General features: G+C 43.1%; 1 protein-coding gene across 1 annotated transcript in view; it reads left to right on the top strand.

Moving 5' to 3' along the window:
- LOC131237325 (protein S-acyltransferase 8) overlaps positions 1–15,030 on the top strand; it is a 77,634-nt gene extending 62,604 nt beyond the window's left edge. Inside the window, exon 5 of the mRNA XM_058235034.1 lies at positions 14,170–15,030. Within this exon, the coding sequence (XP_058091017.1) occupies positions 14,170–14,679 (510 nt within the window). The 3' untranslated portion in view covers positions 14,680–15,030. The remainder of the gene's footprint in view (positions 1–14,169) is intronic.
- Positions 15,031–15,272: the final 242 nt, after the last annotated feature.

The following is a 15,272-nucleotide window of genomic DNA, read 5'->3' as shown; positions in this document are numbered from 1 at the left end:
ATGAATGCCTTTGTGGCGTGTAACTTGAGTAACCTTGTCCAAAATAGTAACCTCTTCCTCCACCTTCGTCGCCAGAATCATCATTTAGTTCTCTTTTTACGGCTTCAACTGCGGGAGAACTCTGGGTTGACTCCAATCTAGAGGTGTCCAAAAGATGGTCGTTTACCTCTGCTGGTGGAGATGCCTTTCCATCGTCCTCATTCATAGATTCAACAGGTATTTTTAGTCGCTTTTTATGATCTGATTTGTACAGGATTCCCAACCGCTTATAGAATGCTGTGAGACTTTTAAGAAACTTTGATGATTTACTCGTGTCTGCTTCGGCATCATGTTGTCTCAGAGGGGGTTGATGTTGTTGTCTAGTCCTGGATGCTATTTTCAAGCTTTCTTTTACGACCACTTTATAATCTTGTTCTTCTTGCTCCCTTAAAAGTCTCTCTTGTTCTTCTCTTCTAAATGTGGAGGCAATTCCTTTGCTTAACTATTCTTCAATTATAATAGGCTTACCTTTGTATCTTTTGTGGTTTGTTATATTGGTTGTAGTAGTAGGATAAGGTGTAGAGAAAGTCTTTGTATTTGAGTCGAGAATGACTAGAAATAGATCCCGAACTTCCTGAGGAGCTTTGCTACATGGTGTAGCGTCTCCTCCCCGACAAGCTAAATGTAATTTCAACTGATTTGTTTTGTTTACAAATTGTTTTCCACACAACTTGCATTATAACTTTATCTATCCATCTTGGCAGTAGACTTGGGCTCCATAATTCCAAATATCTGCCGATGGATCATCTTACGATGACGTATTTATGTGTTTGTTTTGAAGGAAAAATATTTGGTTAGGTTAAGGCAACATAAATAATTAAGGAATGAAGATGATTAAACGCAATCAACCAACCATATGATATGAGATTTAAGCAACATCAACTAATTTTAAAGTATAAATGAAAAGAGAAAAATATCCATCCACCCATCAAATATTACAATTTAAGTTTGCAAAAAATAATTGTCAAAATCCTGTTGTAACGTACAAAGCAAATGCAAGAGAAATACAAGGCAGTGTCTTATCCCTCGGCCTCTTTCATGCAATTGTTGCAGGTACTGTCTCATCTTGCTTGTCACTCTCCTCTTCCTCAAACTCTTCATCAACAGAGTTCCCTTTCCCTCATATCGGATGTAACCAATCCTGTGTACAAATGAATGCTTCAACTGAATCGGTGTAAGTGAGCTTCGATACTTGTTCACGACCATACTCCCTATACTGAAAGCAAATTCTGATGCGAAAGTTGAAATTGGAATTGATAGTGTCTCGTGTCATTAATGAGAGCACAGGTTATTGTGAATCACGGGATTTCGACTTCAACTGATCTAAAGCATTAAATTCTTCGCCTTTGTACTTTACAAGTGCCTCCTTGAGATAGTGGTCAAGTTCTAATTGGGTTGTCTACATTTGATTCTCAACATGTGCCAGGAAAGACATGAAATCATCGATTGTATTTCGTTGTTCATCAACAGTAAAACTAGAACCCACTTCAGGAGTACATAGGCCTGCGGCTGCAATATTGTCTTTTGCGGCGCCCAAAGTTTTTACGTAGAAATTGTACAAATCATCAAGTGCATCACAAATATTATTAACCTCAGCGGCACTCTTCTTATCATGCAACTTATTAAAGATAACTATAATCATGGACATCTTGTATCGAGGATTAAGAGCGACTGCAACAACCATTAGTAGACTGCACTCAGACCAATACTAATCAAACTTTAACTGCATACCCATGGTCATTGATTGTAAAAAGTCTGGTCCACAATAGCTTCTGGGCAAAACATCTTTTACCCTCCAAAGTTCTGGTAGAAATATATTTGTTGTTCGATACTTGCTTCCTGAAAATTTCTTCGTTGTGTCGTAAAAAACTAAAAGGAACTTGCGAACTGATTTAGCTATTGACCAATCATCATCAGAAGGCAACCAAAGATACGCACTATCACGCTCCGCATAGTGAGAGAATGCATCTCTGAAAGCTATCGCTAAATCCAACATTTCAAAAGTTGAATTCTAACATGTCATGACATCCAGCTTTATCGTTGTCTGAGATAACAAATTCAACCGTTTCACGATCTTATTCTGTGTATATAATCGTGAAGGTGACCGCCATATGTACTTCACACTCTCTCTCATGTTCTTGATCATTGGGTCAATTGTTTTAAGGTCATCTTGTTTAATCAAGTTTATGATGTGGGCACAACACCTAATATGAAATATCTTTCTACCAAAATAGAAGTCACCGGTGGCACTAAACTGTTTCCGCAGATTTGTTATCACGCTATCATTTGCAGAGGCATTGTCTAAAGTTATTGAGGAGATTTTCTTCTCAATACCCTACTCCACAGGACATTTGGAGATGCAGTTTGAAATCATCAATCTAGTGTGAGGAGGCGCAAGATAACGAAAGTTTATAACTCTTTTACAGAGCCTCTATTCAACATCAATGTAGTAGGAAGTTAGTGACATATATCCCTTTCGTTGATTTGATGCCTTCCACAAATATGATGTCAGGTTGATTCGAAAAACCGATTCCAATTGTCCTTTCAACTTGAGCGTCTTGCTTGCATGCATCTTCATGCACACTTTTTATTATTGCACGGGAGACCTCATATCTGGGGTTAAGGCTTCTGGTTAATTCGACAAAAGAATGACTCTACAACTGAAATGATCTTTCATTGGCAATAATAAATCAGGACGTCAACTCATTCACATGGTCTATGTTATACTTATAAATGGACAATGTACCTTGTGACGGACCCACTAAAGATTGAGTAATCTGGCAGCATCTCCACGTCTCTCCAGATAAGTTGATCTTCCATTATATTACGATGCCAAATATCTAAGCAATGTGAAGATATCTGACATGAGAAATGAAAAGGAAGAAACATATCCAGAGAGAAATGAGGAGATGGAGTGTGGATCAGGCATTAACATTTAAATAGGTTACATGAAAGTATACTATCTAACCTTGAACTGTCCAAAATGGGATAATTTGAGCGTTTTCTATGCCACCAAAAATAGACTATATCTATGTTTGGCTACATAGAAATCCTCAAATGGGCAACTAATTATCTAACTTATAAGTTACAATAATAAGCTAAGAAAAAAGCAATGTAATCCATACGTATTAAGCTAACTATATAAGGCACAAGCACAATAATAAGCTAAGCAAAAAAGCAATGTAATTCATACATGTTAAGCTAACTATCTAATGCACAATAATAAGCTAAGCAATAAGCAATGTAAAACATAATTCCAAAAAATTAACCACTAATTGTTTAATTCAAATAAATAAAACACATTAGCAATTTATGATTTAGCGTTTAGGGATTAGGTTTAGCTCTTTAGGTCTTAGGGTTTAGGGTTTGGATTTTGGATTTTGGGTTTAGGGTTTGGATTTAGGGTTAGGGTTAGGGTTTAGGTTTTAGGTTTAGGGGTTAGGTTTTAGGGTTAGCTTGGCCGCACCTGAGCTAGGCCGGACGCACCATAGCGAGCCCGGCTGCACCACACTCGAGCTAGGCCACAGTGGGCCCGGCCTCACCGCACCCAAGCCAGGCCAGGCACACCACACCCGATTCGAACAAGCCCGAATGCACCACAGCGAGCCTAGGCCGCTCCTGAGTAAGCCCATCAATAAAAAAAAAATAAAAATACCTGAAATTGAGCTGGATGGGTGCTGTTGTGCGGACGGGTGGAGGGGAGAGAGAGAGAGGAGGAGGAGCTCGAATGGGTGGCGAGGCGGGTGCTGCTGTGCCGGAGTAGGGGTCTCGGATCGGGTTGGGTGTGGCGGCCGGCTGGTAAGGCTAGGGTAGAGAAGGGTTTTTTTTTTTTTTTTTGTTTTGTTTATATAGTACCCGATAATCGGATCAGTTGGGTTTCAGATTGGGTCGAGGTCTGACCGGGTCGAGTTTCGGTTCTAGTCGAGTCGAGTAACTCGAACTCGACTTGGTCGGGTTTCAGATTGGGATATGGCTACTCGATCCTAACTCGACTCTACCATTTGGTTCGGGTCGAGTCGGACGAGTTGAGTCCACCGAGTCGAGTCGCCCCCTGCCCAGCTTTAGTTAGGTTGTCCTTTCTCTTCTATCCTTTAAAGAGGATGGATTTTTGGGTCGTAAATTTTTAATTTTGGTGTGCATTTTGTCAGCTCATTTCTCACCAAATGGTGCAGAAAGTATATGGTATTACGAAAGCATGTGCCTAGACGTAGTACTAAACCAGCTATGGAATATCCACTGTCATGTCCTGCCGTAATTAGCAGTACCCCTCACATTGACACTGTTGAACCATTTGCAGTAGAATCCCAATGATCCAAGTGGCCTTATCTAAAAGGACTGATGTCTAAAGGCGATTTCTCCGTTCAAAGTGCTTTTGTATTTGGCAAATAGGTGTTAGACAACATTTTGGTGGTTAATGTAAATATCCACTCAAGGAAGATAGTGAAAAAAGAAGGGATTGTATAAAATCAAAGTGGAAAAAGCATATGATCATGTGAATTAGGGATTTCTGTATTATTTAACAAATCTGATGGGTTTTGTTAAGAGATGCTGTGGTTAGATAAAAGAATGTGTCTCATTGGCCTCCTCTGTGCTAAACTGCTAATCAATAAAAGGATAAAAAGTCATTCCATCCCACTACTTTTTGCATCTCTAGTTTGCGAATAACATGTTGGTCATGTGCTGCACTGATGATGGTCAAATCCAAAAACTTGATAGGAATTCTCTGATGCTACGGAGCTATCTCGGGTTTAAAGGTAAACCTGGGAAACATCATGATGGTTGGGGACCTATGCTCAAAAAATCGAATCATTGGCTGCATGCGTGGGTTTTAAACAAAGAACTTTCCCTATTTTGTTTCTCTAGGCCTCCTTCGGGACCAAGATGTCAACTTAGTCAATGAGGTTGCTGGTTGAGAAGTTTGAGAAGCGCTTGGTGTCATGGAAGAGGAGTTCTATCTTTTAGAGGCCTTATCACATTGATTAAAGTGGCCCTATCTAATATCCCCTGTTATTATTTCTCCCGTTTCAAGAAGAAAAAAAGAACTTGAAAAATTCAAGGGGACTTTCTTCAGGAGGGGATTAACATGCAGAAAAAAATTGACCTTGTTAGGTGGAAGGAATTGCCAAATTCCAAATACAACCGCCTTGGTTTGGGTAGGATCCAAGAGAGGAATTGTATTCTTCTCTCCAAATGGTGGTCAAGGTAACCGAGAATGTAAAAAGAATGTGGAGGATAGTTGAAGATAAAATGGTGGTTGGGACCCCGACTTTAATTCCAATAGGGCAAAATTTGTGGTTTGGAATGCCATGTGCATAATGGGGGATAAAAGCCAAATCTGGGGAAAAGTCTTTGGGAAGGTATGCGATTGGAAAGCATGCAATTCAAAGTCAACAAAGGCAATAAAGTGAGAATGTGGCAAAATTTGTGGATAGGCAACATGGCTTCTACATTCCCAAATTTGTACAACGTGGTTTCTAATAGAGCAACTTGGGTGAAAGATTGTGTTGATTTTATTGGGGAATAACTCATTTGGAACATCCATTCTCAGGGAGGAAGAAAACACTCAGTTCACAGACTTGATGAATGTATTGGAATCAGTTCCAGACCTCTGTAATGAAGCATACCACAAAATCTAGAGATGGATGGAATCATGATAGTTACAACAAAATTGTACTCCCAGAAGCTTACAGGTTCAATGAATTCATGTGGTTCGTGGTTGCCACCCCTCACATTGCATCCTTTTTATTTTTATTATTATTATTTTTTGGGGGGGGGGGGGGGGTTGTATATTGTCGTTGTATATTGTCATTGCTCTAACAATTTTGTGCATGGAAGGGGAACAACCTTGATGCAGGACAATTAACCACTTGCTCTAAAAGCTCGAATTGTTAGAGTATGGTGAAGCCACATCTATCCCGATTCACCCCCATCCATCGCCATCTCTACTATCCATCTTCTACCATCCCTTCTTCTCATCTTACCCCATTATCTACACTTCGAATTAATCATCTATTGCAGCAATTCTCTTCCCCACAGTAGAATTTCAGAATCTGGCCCTATAATAGGGCTGAAACTTTGGCGGAATACTACGCACAAACCGTACATCGGATCGAGCTGAGATTTGGAGGTTTTGGAGTCCATCCCTGGCCGACCAAGGCCAAGGTGGCCTTTTTCTGAATAGTGGGCGGCCGAGATCACACGCATGTGCGTCTGGGCCATTGTTGTTGTCCACGCGTGCGGTACTTCTCTGGTTCGTCTCTCTCCTCTCTTTCACTCTGCTTTCACCCTAAATCCCTAAACCTAACCTTGAATTACTCAAATCTTCAAATTTATACACCTTTTCTTACCCTAGGGTTCCTTGAATTGAAATTGGTGAATCCCTTGGATTAGGGACTGATTACTATGCATGTGTGGATGATTATTTCTTATCTTTGAGTATCGTTTGGTTCATAATTTTTATTGATCCAGCCCTATCATGTGTAGGCCTGGACCCGCATAGATTTCCCTTAATTAAATAGACCCCACATCGCATGGGTTAGGACCTCGGCCGAACCCCCTTCGTGGGCCCCAAATTACATGGGCCGTCCACCCCGAGTGTCTCCACATCCCACAGGCTACCCCACTCGAGCCTGATGTGAAATAGGCATTAATCACCCCCGGTGAGGAGTCTCGAACACGAGACCTCCGTGGGCCACACTCATCCCAAGTGTGCCCCTGCATCCCACAGGCGACTCCACTCGAGCCTGGTGTAAAAATGCCCCTGCATTAATCACCCCCAGTGAGGAGTCTCGAACACGAGACCTCCTGCTCTGATACCAATTTGATGCAGGACAATTAACCACTTGCTCTAAAAGCTTGAACTGTTAGAGTATGGCGAATTAATCCCCTTATCTCATAACCCAGGCCCCACATCGCATGGGTTAGGACCTTGGCCGAACCCCCTTCGTGGGCCCCAAATCACATGGGCTGCCCACCTCGAGTGTGTCCCCGCATCCCACCGGCTACCCCACTCAAGCCTGGTGTGAAATGTGCATTAATCACCCCTGGTGAAGAGTTTCGAGCACGAGACCTCCGTGGGCCGCAGCCATCCCGAGTGTGCCCTTGCATCCCACAAGCGACCCCACTCGAGCCCGGTGTGAAAATGCCCCTGCATTAAGCTTGAGTTAATTAGACTGGCAAAAGGGGAGATCTTGGTTCCACTGCTTTTTTTTTTCCCCCCTTGTTTAGACACACACACACACACACACACACACACACACACACACAACCAGATTAGTTTCTTGGCTGCCAGCTAAACATATCGTTTGCCCTGGTAGAGGAACTAATTCTTTGATGTTTGAGTGCCACTACAGGAATAGCACACCATTGCTTTTGCCTTGTGAATGACATTCTCCTCTCCTAGTTTATACCATTATCTTATCCAGTGGGGGTGGGAATCCCAACAATCTCCTATGGTCGCCAGCAGGGACAACCACTGGTTTACACGCTATTGGAACTAATGGCACTCATGAAACAAGGGAAACCTCAAAAGACAAATCATGGGAATATTTCTTGCTCTAGGCGTGGAGGTAAAGGCATCTTGCAGCATTATGTCCTACCAAGAACCTCAACTACAGGGATGGACCTCTCAAAGAGGACAGAATGAAGAGCCAACAGTTGAAAGATTACCAAGGAAAAAAAAAGATGGAGGAGCAGGTGTCAATGGCAGTATATTGTCATTGCTCTATCAATTTTGTGCATGGAAGGGGAACAGCCTTGATGCAGGACAATTAACCACTTGCTCTAAAAGCTCGAATTGTTAGAGTATGGCGAAGCCACATCTATCCTGATTCACCCCCATCCATCGCCATCTCTACTACCCATCTTCTACCATCCCTTCTTCTCATCTCACCCCATTATCTACACTTCGAATTAATCATCTATTGTAGCAATTCTATTCCCCACAGCATAATTTCACAATCTGGCCATACAAGAGGGCTGAAACTTTGGTGGAGCACCACGCACAAACCGCACATCGGATCGAGCTGAGATTTGAGGGTTTTGGAGTCCATCCTTGGCCGACCAGGGCCAAGGTGGCCTTTTTTTGAATAGTGGGCCCCACACACCTGCGGCCGAGATCACATGCGTGTGTCTGGGCCATTGTTGTTGTCCACGCGTGCGGTACTTCTCTGGTTCGTCTCTCTCATCTCTTTCACTCTGCTTTCACCCAAAATCCCTAAACCTAACCCTAAATTACTCAAATCTCCAATTTTATGCCCATTTTCTTACCCTAGGGTTCCTTGATTTGAAATTGGTGAATCCCTTGGATTAGGGACTGATTACTATGCATGTGTGGATGATTAGTTCTTATCTTTAAGTATCGTTTGGTTCATAATTTTTATTGATCCAGCCCTATCATGTGTAGGCCTGGACTCGCATAGATTTCTCTTAATTAAATAGACCCCACATCGCATGGGTTAGGACCTCGGCCGAACCCCCTTCGTGGGCCCCAAATTACATGAGCCGCCCACCCCGAGTGTGTCCCCACATCCCACGGGCTACCCCACTTGAGCCTGATGTGAAATGCGCATTAATCACCCTCGGTGAGGAGTTTCGAACACGAGACCTCCTCCGTGGGCCGCACTCACCCCAAGTGTGCCCCTGCATCCCACAAGCGACTCCACTCGAGCCCGGTGTAAAAATGCCCCTGCATTAATCACCCCCCGTGAGGAGTCTCGAACACGAGACCTCCTGCTCTGATACCAATTTGATGCAGGACAATTAACCACTTGCTCTAAAAGCTTGAACTGTTAGAGTATGGCGAATTAATCCCTTTATCTCATAACCTAGGCCCCACATCGCATGGGTTAGGACCTCGGCCGAATCCCCTTCGTGGGCCCCAAATCACATGGGCTGCTTACCTCGAGTGTGTCCCCGCATCCCACGGGCTACCCCACTCGAGCTTGGTGTGAAATGTGCATTAATCACCCTCGGTGAGGAGTCTCGAGCATGAGACCTCCTCCGTGGGCCGCAGCCACCCCGAGTGTGCCCTTGCATCCCACAAGCGACCCCACTCGAGCCCGGTGTGAAAACGCCCCTGCATTAAGCCTGAGTTAATTAGACTGGCAAAAGGGGAGATCTTGGTTCCATGGCTTTTTTTTTTTCCCCTTGTTTAGACACACACACACACACACACACACACACACACACACACACTCACAACCAGATTAGTTTCTTGGCTGCCAGCTAAACATATCGTTTGCCCTGGTAGAGGAACTAATTCTTTGATGTTTGAGTGCCACTACAGGAACAACTCACCATTGCTTTTGCATTGTGAATGACATTCTCCTCTCTTAGTTTATATACCATTATCTTATCCAGTGGGGGTGGGAATCCCAACAATCTCCTATGGTCGCCAACAGGGATAACCACTGGTATACACGCTACTGGAACTAATGGCACTCATGAAACAAGGGAGACCTCAAAAGACAAATCATGGGAATATTTCTTGCTCTAGGCGTGGAGGTAAAGGCATCTTGCAGCATTATGTCCTACCAAGAACCTCAACTACATGGATGGACCTCTTAAAGAGGACAGAATGAAGAGCCAACAGTTGAAAGATTACCAAGGAAAAAAAAAGATGGAGGAGCAAGTGTCAATGGCAGTATATTGTCAGTGCTCTACCAATTTTGTGCATGGAAGGGGAACAGCCTTGATGCAGGACAATTAACCACTTGCTCTAAAAGCTCGAATTGTTAGAGTATGGCGAAGCCACATCTATCCCGATTCACCCCCATCCATCGCCATCTCTAGTATCCATCTTCTACCATCCCTTCTTCTCATCTTACCCCATTATCTACACTTCGAATTAATCATTTATTGCAGCAATTCTCTTCCCCACAGTAGAATTTCAGAATCTGGCCCTACAATAGGGCTGAAACTTTGGCGGAACACTACGCACAAACCGTACATCGGATCGAGCTGAGATTTGGAGGTTTTGGAGTCCATCCCTGGCCGACCAAGGCCAAGGTGGCCTTTTTCTGAATAGTGGGCGGCCGAGATCACACGCATGTGCGTCTGGGCCATTGTTGTTGTCCACGCGTGCGGTACTTCTCTGGTTCGTCTCTCTCATCTCTTTCACTCTGCTTTCACCCAAAATCCCTAAACCTAACCATAAATTACTCAAATCTCCAATTTTATGCCCCTTTTCTTACCCTAGGGTTCCTTGATTTGAAATTGGTGAATCCCTTGGATTTGGGACTGATAACTATGCATGTGTGGATGATTAATTCTTATCTTTGAGTATCGTTTGGTTCATAATTTTTATTGATCTAGCTCTATCATGTGTAGGCCTGGACCCGCATTTCCTTAATTAAATGTTTGGACTTTCATGTGGGATATGGAATTTGTGTAATTGTTTCTGAACTAACGTGATTTTTAGCCTGAAATCTCACATATCATATTTAATTAACCACTTGCTCTAAAAGCCCGAACTGTTAGAGTATGGCAAATTAATCCATTTATCTCATAACCCAGGCCCCACATCGCATGGGTTAGGACCTCGGCCGAACCCCCTTCGTGGGCCCCAAATCACATGGGCCGCCCACCTCGAGTGTGTCCCCACATCCCACGGGCTACCCCACTCGAGCCTGGTGTGAAATGCGTCTTAATCACCCCCGGTGAGGAGTCTCGAACACGAGACCTCTTCCGTGGGCCGCACTCACCCCGAGTGTGCCCTTGCATCCCACAAGCGACTCCACTCGAGCCCAGTGTAAAAATGCCCTTGCATTAATCACCCCCCGTGAGGAGTCTCGAACACGAGACCTCCTGCTCTGATACCAATTTGATGCAGGACAATTAACCACTTGCTCTAAAAGCTCGAACTGTTAGAGTATGGCGAATTAATCCCTTTATCTCATAACCCAGGCCCCACATCGCATGGGTTAGGACCTCGGCTGAACCCCCTTCGTGGGCCCCAAATCACATGGGCCACTCACCCCGAGTGTGTCCCCACATCTCACGGGCTACCCCACTCGAACCTGGTGTGAAATGTGCATTAATCACCCCCGGCGAGGAGTCTCGAACATGAGACCTCCTCCGTGGGCCGCAGCTACCCCGAGTGTGCCCTTGCATCCCACAAGCGACCCCACTCGAGCCCGGTGTGAAAATGCCCCTGCATTAAGCCTGAGTTAATCAGACTGGCAAAAGGGGAGATCTTGGTTCCATGGCTTTTTTTTTTCCCCCTTGTTTAGACACACACACACACACAACCAGATTAGTTTCTTGGCTGCCAGCTAAACATATCGTTTGCCCTGGTAGAGGAACTAATTCTTTGATGTTTGAGTGCCACTACAGGAACAGCTCACCATTGCTTTTGCGTTGTGAATGACATTCTCCTCTCTTAGTTTATATACCATTATCTTATCCAGTGGGGGTGGGAATCCCAACAATCTCCTATGGTCGCCAACAGGGACAACCACTGGTATACACGCTACTGGAACTAATGGCACTCATGAAACAAGGGAGACCTCAAAAGACAAATCATGGGAATATTTCTTGCTCTAGGCGTGGAGGTAAAGGCATCTTACAGCATTATGTCCTACCAAGAACCTCAACTACATGGATGGACCTCTCAAAGGGGACAGAATGAAGAGCCAACAGTTGAAAGATTACCAAGGAAAAAAAAAGATGGAGGAGCAGGTGTCACTGGCACAGGTGTCTATCTCACCGAAGACTAAGCAGATTGAGACAATCACTAAGGTGAGGTTATCCTAGCATGAGGTGAAGTTATCCTAACATGAGGTATGTGTGGTGGAAAGCCCATCAAAGTCATCATTGACAATGGCAGCAGCATGAACAAGTTCTCACAGAGAGTGGTCGATTAGTTATACCTGTGGGTAGACAAGTACCCACAATCCCATCAAGATGCCGGGTTACGCAGTGAGATCATACTAGTGACCCACTGATGTTTGTAGACTTGCTCCTTGGGACAATCTTACACCGTGACTACATGGTATGTAGTCCCAATGAGAACTTCTTAACTACTTGGTCGTCTGTAGATGCATGATTGTTGCATGCAGTGTTGCAAGTTCACTAACTCTTGCTGCCTTGTGCATGACTAGAAGGAGATCACTATCAGGCCAATGAAAGATGGCGCTCCTCAAAAGGATGATGGGTTGATGAGGACTATTCCTGTAGCAACAAGGACATTTCAGACAATGGCAATGTGACATGGGCCAAGTTTGCAAAAAATGTGAGAAACAAGAAGACAACAACTGTTCTTTTGGACTAAGAAATCTGTGTAGAACAGAAGACACCAGTGTAAGTAGAAAGGACATGAGACTGTCGAGAAGCAGATTCATGTTTAAGGATAGAATAAGGTGCTCCAAACCTAGGCTTACTCTACTAATGAAAAGGAGCCGCCATCCACCATCAATGGTCCCAACGGAGGAAGCAAAACTGCCATAATAAGATGCCCCATCCAAGGTGTTCCATAACGGTAACAGTGGCTGTAACGGCCACCACTGTTATTTTTTGAAAAAAAATGTTACACGACTGTTATGGGACTGTTACAGGGCCTTTATGGCCTGTTTTTTTTTTTTTTCTGTGACGGCCATTTCGGCCCCGTAACACATAACAGTTATAACTGTTACCATTCCGTAACGGCCGTTACATAACCAATTTTGCAGACCTTGGTCCCATTAGAATATCCCTCATTGTGCTGCAACTCATGGAAGAGTGCTTTTGAACATGGCGGGAATGGATGCCGGTAGCCCTCTCGTCCCACATGTGAGCCCATTCAACTACATTCATGGCCTCACTAGATCACATGTGTGGATACTGCCTTACCACTGGTATTACCTGGACACTAATCCTTTCTGGGTTTTGCCATGCTGACACGTGGGGACAATTGAACATTCCTGGACATGACGCAACACTTCAAAATCTGTACGGATGAAGTGTCTTAGTGATGTCAGCGAAAAGTGCTGCATATCAGACACTTTTTAAGTGAGGTGTCCAAACCCATTTGTCAGAAGTTCTCCTTTCATCTGTTTCGATTTTTTATTGTGAATTTATTTCATCAAGTCAAAAGATGTCTCATTCCTCGCCCCTAAGCTTGCCTCCATTTTCTTGTTATTGAAGAAACTACTCATAGGAACTTTCGCTTGCTGTCTAGATTTTTCAAAAGATGTCTCATTCCTAGCCCCTAAGCTTGTCTCTATTTTCTTGTTGTTGAAGAAACTACTCATAAGAACTTTCGCTTGCTGTCTAGATTTTTCAAAATAGGTAGCATGAGCCGTGTAACAAAAAAAGAACAAGCCTTGCTGTTCTTTTTGGCTTTTCTAATATTTTGTTGTGGTTCTCTTAATCTTTTAAGAGATCAAATAATGTTATACAAGCTATCAATTTTTAAGGTGATTATGAATTATTTTCATTGTTTTGTTTATCAATTATTGTTATTTTAGATTTCTAGTAATTGGTTTTCATTGGGAATTTGTGAATATTCATTTTTTTTTTTTTTTTGCTCTTTTCTTATTTCCTTTGTTTTAGTTTTTCATCACATTATTTTATTTTATAGAAAATGCTATTTTCTTGTGTACGGAAGTGTCCTTGTGCCTAGATTTTTGGAGTTTGCCATGCCGGACACTTTTAAACACTTGGCACACATGCCACATGCCCAGATAACATTGCTTACCACATGGGAGGGAGGATTTGTGTTTGGTAATTTCTCTATGTTTAAAAGTCTAGAATGTAATTGTTTAAGTCAAGAATACCCCTGAGGGTGGCTAATGTTAGTAAATACTCTTGGCTGCTGCCGCTTTTTTTTTTCCCATGTGTTTCTGGCTACATAAAGCCTCTTTGGATGGATAACACATTTTGATGAGTTATGAATTTCTTTCTTGTCTTCCTTGTTACTGATCTAGACCTCAGTCGTGTATCATTTGTGTAAGTTGGCATGGTGCTACCATCATCACATCAGTGGTCCTTATGCAATCCTTTTATTTCTCTTTTCCAGTAACTACCTTTTCTCGAAATATTAGTTTTTTAGTTGGCCCCATGTCTCCCTTCGGTTTCATCTCTTCTTAGCTATTAGCTATCACATGATTAACTGAATATCACAATTTTGCATGCTTAACGCAAACTGTTCAGACCACATACGAGAATTTTCGGTATAGAGCTGACAACAGGGTTAACGTATACAACCGAGGTTGTTTGAGGAATTTTCTAGAAGTATTCTGCAGCAGGACAAAGCCTTCAAGAAACAAGTTCCGTGCCTACGTACAAGAGGAGGCATCAAGACCTCCTATGTCCCGGGCTCGGGAGATGGACGCCGATGATTCTGCTGTATCAGACCCACGTCCAAAAGTTGAAGATGATCTGGAGATTGGTGGGGACCTATTGAAGATCTCCCAGCGTCATAACTTTGAGGATGTCAATGAGGAGATCCATGGCAGCAACAACAATGGACCAGACAATGTTGCATCAGAGTCCGAATTTGCTTTCAGTTCAGGCCAGCAATCTCCGGCTGTTGTATTGGAGGCACGTCACTGGAGTCGGGGTGTGAGAAGTGGGAGCTGGGAGATCCTACCAGAGATTCTTGCAATGAATTCTTCAGTCACTGAAAGCCGAAGTCACATGCAGAAGGAAGGACGCCATTAGGTCCCTATTTTGGTTGATTTCATGTGAAATTGTTACCCTCATGTGCACGGCGCTCAAACAGAAATATATATAACGTGGTCCCTTGTCTGAGAGAGGATTAATCTGGACTGTTGATCTTTGAAATTGCCATCAACTTCGTAAAATATCATGGATGCATTCCTGGGAGCCAAACATGCCTTTTGGGTACATAACATTGTGGGGGTGTAAGTTCAATTTCTTTCAAAGGTAGTGGTGTAACTTGTAGGCATGACAGTGTCATCATCATGCCTCATTTTCTTCCAAGTAATATTGTGTAACGGTTTCATACTAAGGTTTGTGAATCTGAATGCTTGGGTGATTCTTTTTTTTTTTTTTTTTTTTTTATTGAATTGCTGTTGTTGTTATTGTTGTAAGATCTCTGATGTTCAAAAAGTGTTCTGCATCAGACCCTTTTTCGGGCTGCTGTCTTATAAAATTGAGTGGACAGTACATATAGCAGGTTGATTTGCATCAGATATTGCTTGTATTGGTTTACAAATGGAAGACTAAGAAAATGAGCAACAGTTCATTGAGGAAATCACTCATATGATTGGATGGTGTTTGCAATTGTTTGA

Source organism: Magnolia sinica, chromosome 2, assembly GCF_029962835.1.
Source record: "Magnolia sinica isolate HGM2019 chromosome 2, MsV1, whole genome shotgun sequence".
In the NCBI taxonomy this organism is placed as follows: domain Eukaryota; kingdom Viridiplantae; phylum Streptophyta; class Magnoliopsida; order Magnoliales; family Magnoliaceae; genus Magnolia; species Magnolia sinica.
This window is presented reverse-complemented; position numbering and strand designations above follow the sequence as displayed.